Genomic DNA, 19,835 nt, shown 5'->3' on the forward strand with positions numbered 1-19,835 from the left:
TGTTGGGTGCATATATATTTATAATTGTTATGTCTTCTTCTTGGATTGATCCCTTGATCATTATGTAGTATCCTTCCTTGTCTCTTGTAACGTTCTTTATTTTAATGTCTATTTTATCTGATATGAGTATTGCTACTCCAGCTTTCTTTTGATTTCCATTTGCTTGGAATATCTTTTTCCATCCCCTCACTTTCAGTCTGTATGTGTCCCTAGGTCTGAAGTGGGTCTCTTGTAGATAGCATATATAAGGGTTTTGTTTTTGTATCCATTCAGCAAACCTGTGTCTTTTGGTTGGGGCATTTACTGCATTCACGTTTAAGGTAATTATCGATATGTATGTTCCTATGACCATTTTCTTAATTGTTTTGGGTTTGTTTTTGTAGGTCCTTTTCTTCTCTTGTGTTTCCCACTTAGAGAAGTTCCTTTAGCATTTGTTGTAGAGCTGGTTTGGTGGTGCTGAATTCTCTTAGCTTTTGCTTGTCTATAAAGCTTTTGATTTCTCCATCAAATCTGAATGAGATCCTTGCTGGGTAGAGTAATCTTGGTTGTAGGTTCTTCTCTTTCATCACTTTAAGTATATCATGCCACTCCCTTCTGGCTTGTAGAGTTCCTGCTGAGAAATCAGCTGTTAACCTTATGGGAGTTCCCTTGTCTGTTATTTGTCATTTTTCCCTTGCTGTTTTCAATAATTTTTCTTTGTCTTTAGTTTTTGCCAATTTGATTACTATGTGTCTCAGCATGTTTCTCCTTGGGTTTATCCTGTATGGAACTCTGTGCTTCCTGGACTTGGGTGGCTATTTCGTTTTCCATGTTAGGGAAGTTTTCAAGTATAATCTTTTCAAATATTTTCTCTGGTCCTTTCTCTCTTCTCCTTCTGGGACCCCTATAATGGGAATGTTGTTGCATTTAATGTTGTCCCAGAAGTCTCTTAGGCTGTCTTCATTTCTTTCCATTCTTTTTTCTTTATTCTGTTCTGCAGCAGTGAATTCCACCACTCTGTCTTCCAGGTCACTTATCCGTTCTGCCTCAGTTATTCTGCTATTGATTGCTTCTAGTGTATTTTTCATTTCAGTTATTGTATTGTTCATCTCTGTTTGTTTGTTCTTTAATTCTTCTAGATCTTTGTTGAACATTTCTTGCATCTTCTCGATCTTTGCCTCCATTCTTTTTCCAAGGTCCTGGATCATCTTCACTATCATTATTCTGAATTATTTTTCTGGAAGGTTGCCTATCTCTACTTTATTTAGCTGTTTTTCTGGGTTTTATCTTGTTCCTTCATCTGGTACATAGCCCTCTGCCTTTTCATCTTGTCTATCTTTCTGTGAATGTGGTTTTTGTTCCATAGGCTGCAGGATTGTAGTTCTTCTTGCTTCTGCTCTCTGTCCTCTGGTGGATGAGGTTATCTGAGAGGCTTGCTCATGTTTCCTGATGGGAAGGACTGGTGGTGGGTAGAGCTGGCTGTTGCTGTGGTGGGCAGAGCTCAGTAAAACTTTAATCTGCTTTTCTGCTGAAGAGTGGGGCTGAGTCCCCTCCCTGCTGGTTGTTTTGCCTGAGGTGACCCAACACTGGAGCCTACCCAGGCTGTTTGTTAGGGCTAATGGCGGACTCTGGGAGGGCTCATGCCAAGGAGTACTTCCCGGAACTTCTGCTGCCAGTGTCCTTGTCCCCACGGTGAGCCACAGCCACCCCCCACCTCTGCAGGAGACCCTCCCAACACTAGCAGGTAGGTCTGGTTCAGTTTCCTATGTGGTCACTGCTCCTTCCCCTGGGTCCTGATGCACACACTACTTTGTGTGTGCCCTCCAAGAGTGGAGTCTCTGCTTCCCCCAGTCCTGTCGAAGTCCTGCAGTCAAATCCCACTAGAGTTCAAAGTCTGATTCTTTAGGAATTCCTCCTTCCGTTGCCGGACCCCCAGGTTGTGAAGCCTGACGTGGGGCTCAGAACCTACACTCCAGTGGGTGGCCTTCTGTGGTATAAGTGTTCTCCAGTCTGTGAGTCACCCACTCAGCAGTTATGGGATTTGATTTTACTGTGATTGTGCCCCTTCTACCATATCATTGTGGCTTCTCCTTTGTTTTTGGATGTGGGGTGTCTTTTTTGGTGAGTTCCAGTGTCTTCCTGTCAATGCTTGTTCAGCAGTTAGTTGTGATTCCAGTGTTCTCGCAAAAGGGAGTGAGAGCACGTCCTTCTACTCCACCATCTTGAACCAATCCTGGACTATTTTTCTAATGTTTCCAGGGCTAAGTGAGTTTTGAACAATTATGAAGCCAGTGTTGAGAATGCAAAATATAATAATTAGCTGAAGTCTTCACTACTCTTTTGGGTGCAACAAATAGGCAGAACTCTCCCCTTTGTAACTTTACCCACCTGATTCTCCTGAACTTGAAACCATCTCTAATAGTTGAGGAACTAGCCAGCCCATAGAGAGAATCTTAGAGAGCCACAGGACTGGTGAGAGACCTTGACAGAGGGGATGGGGAAAAGAAATCAAATGAGGTTCTAATTTAAGCCTGTCATTCATCATCAAAAAGCATTCACTAAGTGCCTCCTCTTATGAGGGCTTAATTCATTGTTTGTGTGTATGAGGAAGTAAATTACTTTTCCTGTGTCTTCAGAGGGGCAGTAATGGTATTTATCAGTCACTTAAAGAATTAACCCTCCATAATCCTGGTTGGTTTGCACCCACGAAGGTAAGCAGGTTCTCAGAGCTCAAAAGGAACCTAGATGAGTCTAAGTGAGAGAGTTAGGCTTGGTGCCCAGAAGAGTGTCCTCTGTCCTGCTTCTCTTGTCATCCTCTTGGGGCATTTGTGTGTTGATGGGCAAATAATATAGTGAAAAGTTCTACAAATTATTGGTCAGATTTTTAAAATCTGTTTTCAAGTTTTCTTGGTTTAAACCTGTTTGTTGACAAGTGTTCTTGTGACCCCTTCACTTTGAATGTTAATGTTCTAGTCAGACAATGAATTTCTCTTGCCAGGTTGGTAAGATTGGTTCCTAGTCTAAGGAGTCTTATTTTTTGTTGGAATTGAAAAACACAATGACTAGGGGGGTTAAATGAAGTAGCTTTTAAGAAGACTACAATAGACACACTACTTTTGGGGCTGTCAAGACTCAATACTGAGCTTCTAGATTTTCTAGGAATTAATGTTTTGTCAAGCAGTTTTTAGGTATCATAGAACTCAAAAAAGAAAATCATACTTGGGATTTTTTTTTTAATCAAAAGAGAATCCGTAGAATTTATTAGAAAACATTGATTCAATTCTGAGAGTCCCAGAAGTTGTGAGCCAGAGCATTTGAGAAAGCCATTTTGAAGAAAGCAAGCTATGTTATCACTAAAAACTATTTTTAAATAGCAACCAAAAATCAATCTCATAGCTCAAGATTCTTAGCATTAGTTTTGTGAATAATTGCATGTGGTATAATGTTATCATGTTTAGAGCGTTCAGTTATTTGAAAAAGGAAAAGAAAAAAACATATTTGCCATTAGTTTAGTCCCTTAATGACTCTAAGCTGACTAACATAGTTCCGTTTATTTCCCTGGATAGGGGATTTGCAGAGTGCTTGGGGAATATGGATTAAAAATGCTTGGTTGTGTTCACAGTTTCACAAGTCATTCCCAACGGTGATTTTAAGCTTCTGAAGACATGTTCTAATATTCAGTTTTCTGATATTGTTGCTCTAAAAAAATACAGATGGCTCATGTCATTATTTTTACAAGGCACTTTTGTTTTAACTTGTGCTTAATTATTTTCAACACTTTTTCTTTTTCTAAGGCAAATAAAAAATTGAAATTGGAAAATGGTGGCCTGGTGAGGGAGAATTTACGACTGAAAGCTGAAGTTGATAACAGATCACCCCAGAAGTATGTATTTTGCTAACAGAGCAATGTTTCAGGTTATGTCAATGTTTTAGAATAAGCTGCTGTTATAGTTTGTGTTTGTCATTTGACTCTTTTCATTGAAGCATGTAACTTTAAATAGAATGTCTTACCTCTAAACATCAAGTGTATACTTATGTTACTGGTAAAATCTTAGTCTTAGTTAAGGCTAGTGTTGAAGAGAAGATTTCCCTCTTATCCTTTTTCCGTATCTGATTAGCAAGAGGATTGTTTTATGTGACCTAAGATAGGTGAGCCTCCACTTGGTTTTACATGTAACTGTTTAGTGGTCCGAACAAAGAGTAGGGAGAGTAACATAATGCCCTTTAGACGTTTTCTGAAATAATCATAGTCAAAATTCATATAGTGCTTTCTCTTTGCCAGGTGCAACAACCTGTGATGTAGAACTATTATTATTCTCCATTTACAGATGATGAAATGGAGGCATAGAGTTCAAATTAATTTTTCTAAATCTGCACTGCTAGTAAGTGGTGGAAATAGGATTTGAACCAATGTAGTCTAGCCCCGGAATCTGTGTTCTGTTACATTACATTGAAAACTATTATACTACCCATTACACTAAAAAGCCTGTCTGAAATAGAATTTTAAGGCATCATTTGTTGAATTTTGGACTGATTTGAACTATACAATTAAATGAATTTATTCTTTTGTGATGGGATAGTTTTCACTCCATTCCAAAAGGTAAGCAGTTGGAACTATTGACCCACTTAACAGTTAGTTTAAAATGATAAGAAACCATTGAGAGTTAAGACTTGAGAATTGAGAAAAGATGGGAGACAGTGCTTAAGGTTGTTATTTTTCTAGGAAAAAAAATGACAAGTGAAAAGAGAATATGGCCCCCATCCCTCTGAGGAGTGGCATATCAGAACTCCACACTGCCTTCCCATTCAACCATTAGACTTCATTTTTTCCTAATGGAAAAAGACAAAGACAGACATAAACAAACAGTGGAAATTTATCCTACCAGAGGTAGTTCTCTGCTTGTCATTTGAAAAGGAGAAAATATTGCCTTCAGTAAAACAAGTATAGTATCAGGAAATGGTAGAAATAAACCATAATTACTCAAAGCAGAGATAACTAACCAATAGACAAAGAAGCATAGCTTTTACTTTTAAATAGTTCCCTCCCCTTTTTCCTTTCACTTCAGATAATGTCGTACTTTGATGAATTAGTGAAATAAACTTAAGAAGTGTTGCCATTATTATATGGCGGTTTGAATCTCTGCTCTTCTCATTTATTGGCAGCTCGCCTTGCCAGTCATAGTAATGCTTGTCCATTAGCCATTCCCCACGGCAGGCTGAATGGAACTAAAGCCATTTTGTTTGTAGCTTTTATTTCTTGAAAAGTTGCCCACCAGATTTCAGATTTAATACTAGCCACCAGGATGTGTGTTTTTAAATAGCCATGACTCCTACCTGATAAACAACTGAAGAATCTTATCTAAAGAAACATCACTGCTGTCTATTCTAACGAGCAACCACACTTCTGAATCCCATATAACTTTGGGATTTGCTATCTTTAACTTCCATTCCTTTCCTTCAGGGGAAGGGAACAGTTTCACTTAAAAAACGATTTGAACTGACCCCTATTCCTGATCAATTTGCAATGCACTGAGGTATTAAAAGCATGGCTTTTGATTTATAGCCTTGTTTACTCTGCATCACCAAACCCTAGTGGGATTCAGAGAGAAGCTGACCACAGCTGAAAATACCCAGATCTGGTTCACCTGAAGAGAGCTCCTGTTCGTATTGAAAAGAATATTAAATTTCAAGGGTTTAAAAGTAAATGCAAGCAAATAAAAACCATCTATTCCATTTCATTCCCTTGATTAGGAAGTGCCTTGACAAATTATTTTTCTCGTGTCTACTTGGTTAGGTATCAAGGTATACTTTTTAAACACATGACCTTAGTTTCTGATGTATCTTTCAGGTTGTGCAGACACATTCTACAAATCATGCAGAAGAGAGAGCTTTAAAATTTAGATACTAGAGAGGAAAAAAATTAGGAAGGTATATTTGTTAGCTTGGACTGTCATAACAAAATACTATAGACAGGGTGGCTTAAACATTGGGTGTTTATTTTCTTACAGTTCTGGAGGCTAGAAATCCCAGATCAAGGTTCAGCAATTTTGGTTTCTGGCAAGGGCTCTCTTTTTGGCTTGCAGACAGCTGCCTTCTCACTATGTCTTCACATGTCAGAGAGAGAGAGAGCGCGCACGCTCTGGTCTCTCTTCTTCTTCTTATGAGGATGCCAGTCCTGTTGGATTAGGGCCTCATCTTTATGGTCTCATTTAACCTTAATTACCTCCTGAAGACCCTGTCTCTGAATATAGTCACATTGGGGTTTAGGGCTTCAACAAATGAATTTGGTGGGGAAGTTGGGAACACAATTCAGTCCATAGCAGAAGGTATTTCTTTTTAGGACACTCAAGCAAATATCATGCTATTTCCCCAAAACTAGACTAACATCTGGTGTCAACAAGGGGGGGACTTAGACATTTACATTGGTCTCAAGTAGATAGTATTATATAAAAGTAATATATTTTATAATTTTTAAAAACAGTGCTATAATCTTTAAAATGAAATCTGGATTATCATTTATCTCCTCTGCTATTGTTTTTCCAGTCTATCTTTTACCCTCCATTATATCCAGTCTTAAAGTGTACCTGCATATTTTTCCTTTCTCAACTTTAAGTTAAAAGCCCTTTTGAGCAGTGTGGCAGATATCCTACTAATCATACTCTTCTAGGTATCAATAATATCCATTCTATTCCTTGTCAAAAATTCATTGTTTCGATATCTAAACTGGTGGTCCAGAAAAATGCAATCTTTTTCTTTGACTTGATGTAGCCAAAGACTTCCTGAATTTGTCTTCTAATTTGTTTCACCTGGAGAAAGCCGTCTGTTTGCCCTTTCAGTTTTCTCTAACATGGACTCCTAAGAGAATCAGATTTGATATTCAGAACTCAAGAGGTGGTGGTAATGTCCTTTAGTTTACAAGACTGTTATGCGAAGAAAACTTACTCTCCCAACCAGCCCAGAAATACTAAAAGTTTATTTACTTGACAGTATCCTAGGTGCTTTGAACTATACAAAATAAATACTCTTTCTGACGCCTAAAGTAGGTTAGGTTCCCTTGCTGTAATTTCTGTTACTACCTTGTACTTTCCCTTTTTAGCACATATCCCAATTACTAATAATTAATGTTTTGTGTGATTATTTGTTTCATGTTCTTTTTGAGTGAGGACTATAGTTTTATTCATGGTTGTAGCCCTGCATTTTATAGTGTCTGGCTAATATTCTGCCTCTAGTATATATTTGTTGAGTAAATGAATAAAAACGTAGCTCCCAAGACTATGATTAAACAGACAAATCCAGAATATGGTATAGTCAATTGGAAAAATGACCAGATTTCTTCATTAAGTCATTGGCAAAATGGGAGGGGAAGCCTGATTTACAGTAAAAGAAAACTAAGAGATATAATAACCAAATGCAGTACATGGATTTTGTTTGGATATTGATTAATAACAAATGTCAGAAGACATTTTTGAGGCAATTGGATATATTTGAATATGAACTAGGTATTAGATGATACCAAGGAATTACTGTTAATTTTGTTTAAGTCTTATGGTTACTTAACAAAATGTCCATGTTTTCTTTAGAAATGCATACTAAAATATGAACTATAGTATATTTTAACAAAAGATATATATATATGTGAAATGAGGCAAAATCTTGATAATTCTTGAATGTGGGTGATGAGTATATGGAGTTATTACTGTTCTCCGATTAAAACCAACAAAACGTAGTCCTTGGTTCCAGGAAGTTCATAATCTAATGAAGACAAGAAAAAAAATACATGAAACAATTAAATACTAAATAGTTACTAAGTCAAATAGCAGAGACAGCAGTATGAGTTCAGAGAATGGCCAGTTGGTTGGAGTGACGAGAGTCTTTATCTAAGAGGCAGGACTTGAGCCCAGCTTTGAAAGATGGAGATTTCAGTGAAGAGGAAGGCATTCTGAGCAAGAGGAAACAGCTTGAGCGGTTAGGAGTATTAAGAGGTCCCTTCAGCTCTAGTTCCTTGTCTCCAGAGCAGCCACAAGTCATGCTCAAGAAACACGGTGGCTTCCTTCTCAAACTCAGCAGAGCAGAGGTCCTCTGTGTAATTTGCATGATGTGACCATCATCATCCCACTTAAACAGCTGGTTAGCACAATTCCACTACATCTAGTACTCCACTACATTCTGCTCTAAGCAGAAAGGCCTGTTCTCAGTCTCCTATTTAACGGGGAATGCCAAGTGTCACACCTCCACATGATAAGAAACAAGAATAAGAAGCTGAAGGGAGGACTTTAGAATTGCATTTCTCTATTCCTGAACTGTGCCAGGAAGTGTGATATATTTGTCCGTGATAGAAGAGTTCCTTAGTGATTTTTTTGCTCGAAAGGGTATGAAGAATCGATTTGTAAAGCACTTGAGAGTCCCATGCCCTCTCTCTGAGATCTCTCTGTTCAGTTGTGACATATTTTTTGTTCTAGTCATGCTAAGCAGAGTTTGTGCCATGTTGCTGCCTATTATGAGGCTTTAGCAGAGCAGATGTCCATGCCCTTAGCTTCTAACTTATCTTAAAGCGTAGGGTATAAAGCTCCATATACAAAATTCCATAGGTGATTTAAATCAAACCTGGTTATAATTGGATTAATGGCTTTCCTTTCTATAAATATGTGTTTGGGAATGTCATTGTATCTTTAGTGAGATCTGTGGGTTTGATAGTATGGTAGTGTTAAGCATCATTTTTACTGCCCGGCAGCCCCAAGGCTTATCGTTATGGACCAGTCTTCACCCATGCCTCAGCTCCTTCTGGGGGAAGATAAAGGCTCCAGATACTCTCTAGATGGTGAGCAGTATTTCCTATTATTAGTACATGAAAAAAGTGCTCTGAGGAGGAAAGAATAGACTTCATAAGTCATAACCTGCACGTTCTTCCCTTCTTGCTGTATTTGTGTTCCTTGAGCCGTCTTATCACCTCCCGTGGCTTTAATAATCATCTACTTGTATGTCTGAGATTACAAAACAAAATCTAAATCTTTGGCCTTGTCTTTTCTCCTAAACTGTAGATTAGTGTTTCCATCTATCTATTTTATACTTTCACTCAAGATCCTATGCCTTAAATTCACCACAAAGCACAGTAGTTAAATAAATACTTAGTTCTGGAGACAACAGCACCTGGATTCAAGTTTCCCTGCTTCCACTCTGTCTCTCTTTTCCCTACCCAGTTCATTTTCTCCATGCTCAAAATTGCTTTTTATAAAGTATAAACCACACTATTAAATCTCCTATTCAGTGTTTTCCTAAAATAAAATCCAGACTCTTCACCAACTAGTCTATGCTTGCTTATTCCACTTCATCTCATTCTCATTCCCCCAGCTAATCCTGCTCTAGCCATACTGGTCTTCTTCTGTTTCTAAAACATGCTTCCCCCAAATCACAGCACTAGTAAGTAGACAAAGCCAGAGTTCAGTTCTAGAGAGTCTGGCTCTGGAGCCTGTGCTCATAATCACATGCTATATTGCTTCCCCATGCCATGATTTTATCACTACGGTTAAGAAAACATAGGCAGAACGCTCTATGACATAAATGACAGCAAGATCCTTTTTGACCCACCTCCTAGAGAAATGGAAATAAAAACAAAAATAAACAAATGGGACCTAATGAAACTTCAAAGCTTTTGCACAGCAAAGGAAACCATAAGCAAGACGAAAAGACAACCCTCAGAATGGGAGAAAATATTTGCTAATAAAGCAACTGACAAAGAATTAATCTCCAAAATATACAGGCAGCTCATGTAGCTCAATATCAAAAAAGCAAACAATCCAATGCAAAAATGGGCAGAAGACCTAAATAGACATTTCTGCAAAGAAGATATACAGATTGCCAACAAACACATGAAAGGATGCTCAACATCACTAATCATTAGAGAAATGCAAATCAAAACTACAATGAGGTATCATCTCACACTGGTCAGAATGGCCATCAAAAAATCTAGAAACAATAAATGCTGGAGAGGGTGTGGAGAAAAGGGAACACTCTTGCACTGTTGGTGGGAATGTAAATTGATATAGCCACTATGGAGAACAGTATGGAGTTTCCTTAAAAAACTACAAATAAAACTACCATATGACCCAGCAATCCCCCTACTGGGCATATACCCTGAGAAAACCATAATTCAAAAAGAGTCATGTACCACAATGTTCATTGCAGCTCTATTTACAATAGCCAGTACATGGAAGCACCCTAAGTGTCCACTGACAGATGAATGGATAAAGAATATGTGGCACATATATACAATGGATTATTACTCAGCCATAAAAAGAAACGAAATTGAGTTATTTATAGTGAGGTGGATGGATCTAGAGACTGTCATACAGAGTGAGTAAGTTAGAAAGAGAAAAATACTGTATGCTAACACATATATATGGAATATAAAAAAGTAAATGGTCTGAAGAACCTAGGCAGGACAGGAATAGACACAGACATAGAGAATGGACTTGAGGACACAGGGAGGGGGAAGGGTAAGCTGGGACGAAGTGAGAGAGTGGCCTGGACATATATACACTACCAAATGTAAAATAGATAGCTAGTGGGAAGCAGCCGCATAGCACAGGGAGATCAGCTCGGTGCTTTGTGACCACCTGGAGGGGTGGGATAGGGAGGGTGGGAGGGAGACGCAAGAGGGAGGGGATATGGGGATATATGTATATGTACAGCTGATTCACTTTGTTATAAAGCAGAAACTAACACACCATTGTAAAGCAATTATACTCCAATAAACATGTTAAAAAAAAAAAAAAGGTAAGGAAGTAGGAGGTGCAGCAGCAGAGGGCTGCGTCCGCCCCACCACCCTTCTTCTCTTCCTTCAGTGTTTAACAGTGGCTCCATGAGGTGAATGCTGGAAAGTATTCAACATTAAATTCAATGTACTTCACATTAATGTTTGTAAATACCTTGTTAGCAATTCTTCAGTATTTCAAATCAACTCACTTGAAGTGCCGAAGGCTTGTTCTCAAATAACTCTCCTGAGGTGACATGAAAGCCGAAAGCAGCCTGTGACTTGAGTCCAGCCTTGCTGCCTATGTCCTTCCCTTGCAGAACCCCAGCACCTGAGAGGCGCCTGATAAATACTTGCTGAATCATTAAATAAGTAGATAAATAACATTCGATAAATTACTTGACCCGTTGAGGCCATTGCTTTCTTTATATAAAATGTGGATAATGTACTGCTTTGAGGACTAAAGGAAATAATTGTATGTCCTTGGCACAGCATGTAACACAAAGAACTGGTAGAGGTTTGTGTCTAAATAACTGTATCCATTATCCATCCCACACAAAAGATTGTTTATCCTCTTGCTTTGTTCCTATCCTCCTTCATGGCTTTACCGCTCGTCCGGTTGCCTAAGATAAAAACTTCAGTCTTCCTATGTTTCTCCACCCCTTGTCCTCACCCCACACCTAAGTGTTCAGTATATTCTATCCTGCCTATTAAATGCCTCGGTAACGCATCTTCTTCTTGTTCCCACTAGTTTAGATCCACGTGATTTCGTGCTTAGCCGATTTTAACAACCTTCTGACTGATTGCTCTTCTTTTCCTCTCTCAACCCTGGAGCATCTGCTTTATTGTTGCCTGAATTCTAAAATATAACTTTGATCATCTCACTGCCTTGCTTAATAACCTTTGGTGATTTCCCATTGCTCACAAATTGAAGCCCAAATTTCTTAGTATAGTATGGGAGCCGCTTTACTAATATGATTTCAGCTTAGCCTTCTTAGCACCTCTCCAACCTTCTTCTTATACTCTGCTGTGGCCATGTTGAATTTTCCCTGGGCCGAGATTTGCCATGTTATGACATGTACCTTTGCTCATGTCTTTTCCTTTGCCTTCCCTGGTCCTCTCCATTAGCCTCTCTGTTTTTATTCTGCCTGGTTAATCCCTACCCATCCTTTGAGATCGAGCCCAGTTGTCAGTTTATCTGTGAGACCCTCCGAGATTTCCAGGATGGTTCTTTTATCATACTGTTTTAAGGATTACATCGTATACTGACCAGATCTGACTGTCATGCTCAGTTAATCTACCAGCTCCTTGGAACTAATACATTTTTTTTTTTTTTTTTGGTGGCACCACACGGCTTGCGGGATCTTATTTCCCCAACCAGGGATCAAACCCATGCCCCCTGTGATGGAAGCGCAGAGTTCTAACCACTGGACTGCCAGGGAATGCCCAAGACATTTTTTTTTTTTTTTAATGAACTCAGTGTGTATCTGTGTAAAGTGTGAGTGTTTGTGTGTGAGTGTTTGTGTGTGTTTGTGTGTATTTTTCCTCTGGGACATGGCAGAAGGAAGGAGTCCTTACACTCTAATGCTTTATACTGCTGCTTGGAGGGACCTGACCAGGGAATTAAGATCTTGAGCTTTCTTGAAGCTTAAGGTATATAGGGTTTAAGAGGGCAGAAAGTCAGAGATTCCTGGCATTCTCCAAATGAGGTGAGTAGAGGAATTTCCTGAAGTTTTCCAAAATTGTACTAGAGATTGAGAGATAGAAAGAGGAAAAGAGGAGGTAGTGTCAGGGCTTGCCTGGCTCCAGGACGATGTTTCTGGTCTGAGTCGCCTTACTTGAACCAGGTTTTCCTGCCCTTACCTGTCTCCATGCTGACAGCGAGCTGTGCCCCTTCCTGGTTCACGGGTCTGCTCTTCCTAAACTGTGTCTCAGGATGTGCCAGTACTACACCTGGCTTTCAGCTTCCTCAGCAGCATCTCTGCTCTTGCTAGCCTTGGCTGTTCTCTCTTCTTGACCTTTTCTGGCCTTTTTTGTTTCTCACGATTCTGCTCTGACAAATGCCATGATTCCTGGTATTTGACCCCAGCCTGATCCGTTGATTGATTCTGCTGTGTCCTTTGGTTTTCCCGGAAGGGGAACTTGTAGACTGTCAGGGGAGCCTGATGATACCCTGGGGCCAGACTGTGACAGCTGGGTGTGCTCAGGCCCCTCAGCTGCCTGAGGGGCCCTTCTCTGGATATTCAGCTAATTGGGGGTGGACAGTTGCTGCAGTTTTCTGTCAACTTGCCTTTATTGTATTGATAAGATATTTTAGGAGCCTGTAGTGCATGCTAATGACTGAGCGGTAAGGTTGTCAGAAAGATGATGAACTGCGTGAGAACAAGGATAATGTCTTCTACCCCTTTTGTTTTCCTTCCTCATCACCTCTCAGCATGCATTAGTCCTCAGTAACTATCGTCTGAGCAATAATTACAGAGTGGCTGGATCACAGTTCTTTGTTTTATTTTGTTTCGTGTTATTCTTCATGCTGAGAGAGAGAGATTGATTTAACTGTAGTGAAAAATGTATAGATACTATTAGTTCAGAGATTTTTAAGTATGCTTTTTTTCACCCAACAACAGTTGCATTCTTTTATACTATTGAGATTTTATTGTTGTTGTTAAGGTTAGTATATTTTGGGAAAAGGTATAAATCCTTTATTCCTCTGAGAACTGTAAAAAGATACGAAATAGCATATCTCAAGGTTCTCTCCTTCCATGAAAGATTAGGATCGCCATTTATGTCATATCAACTTTGAGGCTGATCTTTTAGGGCAGAAAATTAGGACATTTCTGCATGGAATTGAAATGAGATATATTTAACAAATAGAATGGAATTTATTCTACCGTAAAAAGAGTAGTCCATCTTCAGGCAGTGAATATAGATGTGGGTTAGCCCTTTTTAGAGACTTACTACAAAAAAGAACCTGTTCCTCTTCAATTTACATATGCTGCCCAGCACTTGGGTGTTTTCTATTAAGAATTTCTAGGTATTGCAGCAAGAATTTTCACCACAATTTTTAAATACAAATGCATGGTTAGTTCAATAAAATAAACACACACAAAAAACCTTTCTTTAAAATTGTGTTAATAATACGAGCTTTTTTCTTTTTTGGCTGCATTGAGTCTTTGTTGCTGCGTGCGGGCTTTCTCTAGTTGTGAGCGGGAGCTACTCTTCGTTGCGGTGCACAGGCTTCTCATTGCTGTAGCTTCTCTTGTGGAGCACGGGCTCTAGGCATGCAGCCTTCAGTAGTTGCAGCATGCGGGCTCAGTAGTTGTGGCACGCGGGTCCTAGAGTACACGGGCTTCAGTAGTTGTGGCGTGTGGGCTCAGTAGTTGTGGTGAACAGGCTTAGTTGCTCCATGGCATGTGGGATCTTCCCGGACCAGAAATCAAACCCGTGTCCCCTTCATTGGCAGGCGGATTCTTAACCAGTGTGCCACCAGGGAAGTCCCTGAGCTATTATTTTTAAACTCTGTTCTCCGTTTGAAAGCTTGCCAATCAGATTCTACCTTAATTTTTAAACAGGACTTTTGGGAGGTGGAGGAAGAAGGAATGGCTGCAAGGGCCTTAGTTCTTTGTCTAGTTCCACTGTCCATGTGACCTTTGTCTTTAGGGGAAAATTGTGGCTTTTTTTTATTCTTCCAAATATTGGAGCACTTTCTGTTTTGTGATAAATATAACAATATAAGATGCAATATAACATAGCTTGTATTTTTTATTCCTATTAGAACCCTAGATAAGTAAGTACCTATGTGATATTTAGCTCTGAAAATTATACATTTAAAATTTTGCTCATTTCACATTGGTAGCTTTGTTTCCTTGTAGTTGAAGATGCCTGCTGATTGTGCATGAGATAGACAGGAAGATGTATGCTTTTTATACATAGCACAATTAAAGATGGAGCTTCCAGTTTATGGTTCTGGTTCAGATTTAGTATTCATATCTCTGGTTTAAATAGTCACCCTTTTTGGGTTGGCATTTGCCAGGTTGACCTGTCTGTGCTATAGTTTCCTGCAAGGCCATTTTAATAAATGATCTTTGGAAGTTTGAAAATACTCTTGAACTTATGTCTAGAACATAATAGTTGTTTGATAAATATTTATTGCCTTTGTGCATACATATCTGAATGTATTTCTACATCTTGTTATTTCCTCTCCATATTTCTAATAGCAGATGTATGTATTAATAAATACTACAACAATTCTAGTCCCTTGACCATATATACAGACTTGGCACTCCGTGGACATGCTTGCATTTTGTACTATGTCATAGTATAAATAGGTGCTGACATTATTTAAGAAGGGATCTCATGTTCAAGCATCTCATATGGCTTCATACATGGTGTTTAGACTCAGACAGACTTGGCTTCTTGCTGCTTCCTTTCTACATAACCTGGAAGAAGAGACAACCTTTTTAAGTGTCTCATTTTTCATCTTTAAAATAAGAATAATAGATCTTGCTTCATAAAGTTAGCATGACAATTAAATTAGGTAAGTAAATATATATCAAGCATATAGTAATGTCCTTGACACAAGTAAACTTTCAGTGAATTGTGGCTGCTGCTGTTATTGTCACCAGCGTTGTCGTTAGTAGTCACTTACAGCATTGTGGACGATTTGTCTGTTACATTTACTTTTGGTAATTTCCATCCCCAGAGTTCACTTGCCTTTATTTATTTATTTATTTATTCCGATGTTGGGCCAGGGAATAGAAACATTGTCTTGAGTCTTCAGGAGGGAAGAGGTTTTTCCTGTTCTCTTTTGGTATGCCTCATGTTGTTGAATATATTTTTGTGGACTCAACTAGTGTGACAAGGATTGGCCATAGACAGTACTTTTATGATTAACAAATTCTCTAGGACTGTAACATTTTCATAACTGTTTCATTTTAAACAGAGAAAACTCTCTTGAAGAAACACTGGCAAGTCATCAGGTTCAGCAGTGGAAGAAAATGTATAGGGCACTTTCCAAACCTTCTCTAGTAGTTTAAAGACAGAACGCTCTCCCCCATCCTCCTGATACATACACAGGGATGAGAGTAGATATGAGTAACACACAGACAGCTCATTGGGAGCCGGTGAGAGAAAGGCCCCCACCACCCAGTACAGTTTTGAGCTGCCGACAGTGCTGGTCCTCCCTGTGTTCTTTCCCTGGAGTACGCCTCCTCCCCATCCTGTACACACATGCGGACAGCAGAGCACAGCACTGGACCTCCCCCCTTTCCTTCCCAGCCCCGCCCAAACTCAGATCCTAAAGAGCTCATATTACAGACTACTCACTGAACTTATGTGTAATCAAAAAGAGGCATTTGCGGGGGCTTCCCTGGTGGCGCAGTGGTTGAGAGTCCGCCTGCCGATGCAGGGGACACGGGTTCGTGCCCCGGTCTGGGAAGATCCCACGTGCCGCGGAGCGGCTGGGCCCGTGAGCCATGGCCGCTGAGCCTGCGCGTCCAGAGCCTGTGCTCTGCAACGGGAGAGGCCACAACAGTGAGAGGCCCGCGTACCACAAAAAAAAAAAAAAAAAAGAGGCATTTGCAAACTTAAGGAATCTTTAACCCATACATTATGCTGTAGGAGAAAAGACTTAGGAAAGGGAAAGGAACGATAGAAATTTTTTTCCCCTAAAACTTTTATCTCTCTTCCATGTTTTAAGTAAAGAAGATACTTTCCTAGTATCTCCATAAGTCAGGGAATGAGAAGATATGCAACTGCAGCTATATAGCCAGGCAACTCTGCAATAAAATTTACGGTATGCCTGGGTCATTCTTTTCTTAGATAAATGTAACAGTTCTTTAAAAAACAATTGTTGACTCACTTAAGTTTACTTGGTTTTCCCACATACCAAGCATTACTTTAGTACAGGTAATCCTCACTTTGCGTGGTTGTATAGAATCATAAAAATGACCATTCAACCTAAAACCATGCAAAGCAATCTCAATAATCAGTGAGAAAAATCAAATTGTTCTATAAACTTTAATAATTTTAATCAAAACATTAAATCTCTGTCAGTTATAAATGTATATGCAGATGAAAAAATAGTAAAACTGATACTTATTTAGTACATTAATATTTTTATAGTACAATTTAAAACATTAGAAACTGAGAATTGAAATGTTTTATTTCTTTATAAAAAACTTACAGAGAATAATTTGAATAGTGCTTGCCTTCTTAGCATATAGCTTATGATATGAAGGCAGCAACTTTTCTAACGCTTCAACAACTATTCCTAAGTTTGCATCAGCTTTATATTTAATCCTTCTGTGCTTTCAATATTGTGAAATAGCTCCATGTTGCTTTAATGGAAGTTTTTTGCCAGCCTGTCACTTCCTCTAGACATCTTTATCCTTTTCATCACAGCCACTTCTTTCATTTATGTCAACAAGTTTGCCTTTCCCAAGTTCCTCTGGCTTACCTAGGGTCTCTCAAATAGTGACAGTTTCAACATTCCCACAGTCAGCTATTCTCTATCTCTACACTTACATTTGATTCTAACTTTACTACTGGCATTAATCACTTTTCCATTTCTTTGCTATACCTCATCTTTGTTGCCTAGTTCTGTCTTTTGATTATCCATTTTTGTAAAATGTCATGTGACAGCCCAACTCTATGTTTTATTGTCTGTGGATGAAGTGAATAACAGGTGCACAGTCACTTTCAGACTTTGAGAGAAGTGACTTGATTGGTCACTGTTCATGATGCATGGTCTGTTGTTTATATAGTGTTCTGTGAACTGAAAAGCTGGCAGTGAAGTTTTACTTTATGCAGCTACTCACAGTTAATATAATGTGGTAAATTTGAACCATGTTGTTCAGTGACTGGTGGTGTTTAACTAAACTGTGGTAACTGAAATTTGTGCATGTCGAAACCATCAAGGACCTCGATATTGAAGACCTATCAGATAGGCTGGATCACAAAAGCTGGTCCATATCCAAAGATTGCTTTCACTTTGTTTCACTCTTACCTCAGGTAGTAAGTAAGGAAAAGATATAAAATCAAAGGTACATGGAAGGCAGAGGGGCTCACTTCCCCAGAGGCCCTCTTGTTCCTCAAGAAGATGTTTCTGAAGTTTGGTGGTCTCAGCAACCCACTAGGCTTTGCTGCATTAATCCCTTTTGTTGGGGCTGCCATTGAGAACTAGAGGGGCAAAGTAAATTACTCAAGTTTCACAGCTAGTTAATGGCTGCATAGCACTAGAGGTTAATTCTTTTGACACTTGGTTCTGGCATTTATTCTTTTACCACATTTGCTTTCTTCTGACACCCTTCAAACACGTCCTGTTCCTCCTGTGTGATGAGCTATGAGAAAATGTGGTCTTGGGAACTTTTCATTATTAGAGATGCCCTTACTCTAGTTATAATACCTCAGAGGGCAAACCAATAGGACTTTTCATTACTTTTACTTCTAGTAGGGACAGGACCAATCTTGTACTTATGTAGCTTTTTGAACAGGGGAGCTCTCAGCCAGAATGTGTACATCAGTTAACGTTGCAAGATGAAAAATCCTTTAAGCTTCTCCTTAGATTTTAGCAAAACACACTTCTGATATCAGATGCAGCCCCCAAACTGCTTTATGTTTTCTCTGACATAATGAAGCCCTTGGCCATCACTGCTGATTTGAAAATCAAAGCCTTCTGGTCTCTAATGGAATGTTTATAAAAATACTCCATTTTGAAATTTGCGCAGGAAAAGGAAGTATGGTAAATGATATTAGAAATCCCTCTGGCTTGCCTTGGCATTGATTCCTTTAATGTTATGTAGTCTGGAAATATCTGGAATTAGTGTGAATAAGAGAGTATTAATACCCAAAGTTAAATAAGCTCTTATCCTCATTGTTTTCATCCATGGAAGTATAGCATCAGGTGTGCATCTCTAATTGTTATTTCTATATGATCAAGTAAATTGTCTCTTGCCAAATTTAATATTGGTATCTAGGGTAAGCTAAACATATGTCAGAAGTCTCATCTGTTTGCATTCTCTTGCTAAGGTGAAAGTTTTTTGGATGGAGTAGAGTGTAGAACAGCAAGCCTGTACAATAAAAAGAACTATACTGTGTATGTATGTCATTCTCTGTTGCTTTCCCTGGTGTCAGTGAAAAAAAGAAAATAAGCAGTCAAACGTATGAAACTCAAACGTATGAAACATTTAGTTTAGTAATATAGTGACTCATAATACTCACATGTGAAAGAGGCCCAAGGACCTTTGGATTATCCTGTGGTGTTGGCTCTGTCTTGATGTATCTTAAAGTAAGAAAATAACATCTATTCAAAAAATATTTAATGAGAAACTACTGTGTACTGTGAATTGTTCTAGGGAGCTAGCCATAATTCCTGCTTTCCTGGAGCTTATACGCTTATACTCTAATGGGGAAGAGAGAGACAGAAAACAGATAAGCTACATGGACTGATAAATTAATTGATCAGTTCATTGGGTTTCACTATATATTTCTTTTAGTTTGCCCACCAGCACAGTTCCCTTATTAGAATGGTAAAAAGGTCTGAATATTTGAAGTGTTATAGACTTGCAGAGTATTGAAATAGAACTTAAGGGAATTGAGGGCATTGACCTTTTAGAAAACAGCCGGCTCCATCAGTGACTCCTCCTTGCTTGTCCCTCTCATATGTGCTTAGTTGCTGGCCTCTGTTGTTAGTTCTCATGGCACTTCAGCTTTCTCTCTGAAGTAGTACAAAAAATATACTTAGGCTATCATTTTGACTTCAGCTCAGAACATTTGTTAACTAACTTCTTTTAAAAACATAATAATAAAAAAATTAGAGGCAAATATAGCATCATAAAATGACATTATGTCTGAAATTCCAGACTAAAATCTAGAATAAGAAGCTGCTAATATTTTGGGAAACATTCCTTATTTGTCACTACTTCTTATGTAGGCCTTTGAGTTCCCAAGGACATCCTTTGGTAACAGCTGACTTACTATCTAGTAGCATTATTTGATTTTAAACCATTTGATTTTATTTTTCATCTGAGGATAGTTTTATTATAAAAATTGAACTTAAGAAAAAGCAAATTTTGTCTTGGCAAGCAAATTTAAGGTTGTCACTTTTGCT

At 38.8% G+C, this 19,835-nt stretch overlaps 1 protein-coding gene across 1 annotated transcript in view; it reads left to right on the top strand.

The window, feature by feature from the left end:
• The window catches only part of OBI1 (ORC ubiquitin ligase 1), a gene marked incomplete at its 3' end in the record, with an annotated part of 43,622 nt that overhangs the window by 20,200 nt on the left and 3,587 nt on the right, over positions 1-19,835 (top strand). The window contains exon 5 of the mRNA XM_079721700.1: positions 3,774-3,862. Coding sequence (XP_079577826.1) covers positions 3,774-3,862 — 89 coding nt within the window. The remainder of the gene's footprint in view (positions 1-3,773; positions 3,863-19,835) is intronic.

The sequence above is a fragment of the Hyperoodon ampullatus genome (genome assembly GCF_949752795.1).
Source record: "Hyperoodon ampullatus genome assembly, chromosome: 16".
Classification (NCBI taxonomy): Eukaryota; Metazoa; Chordata; class Mammalia; order Artiodactyla; family Ziphiidae; genus Hyperoodon; species Hyperoodon ampullatus.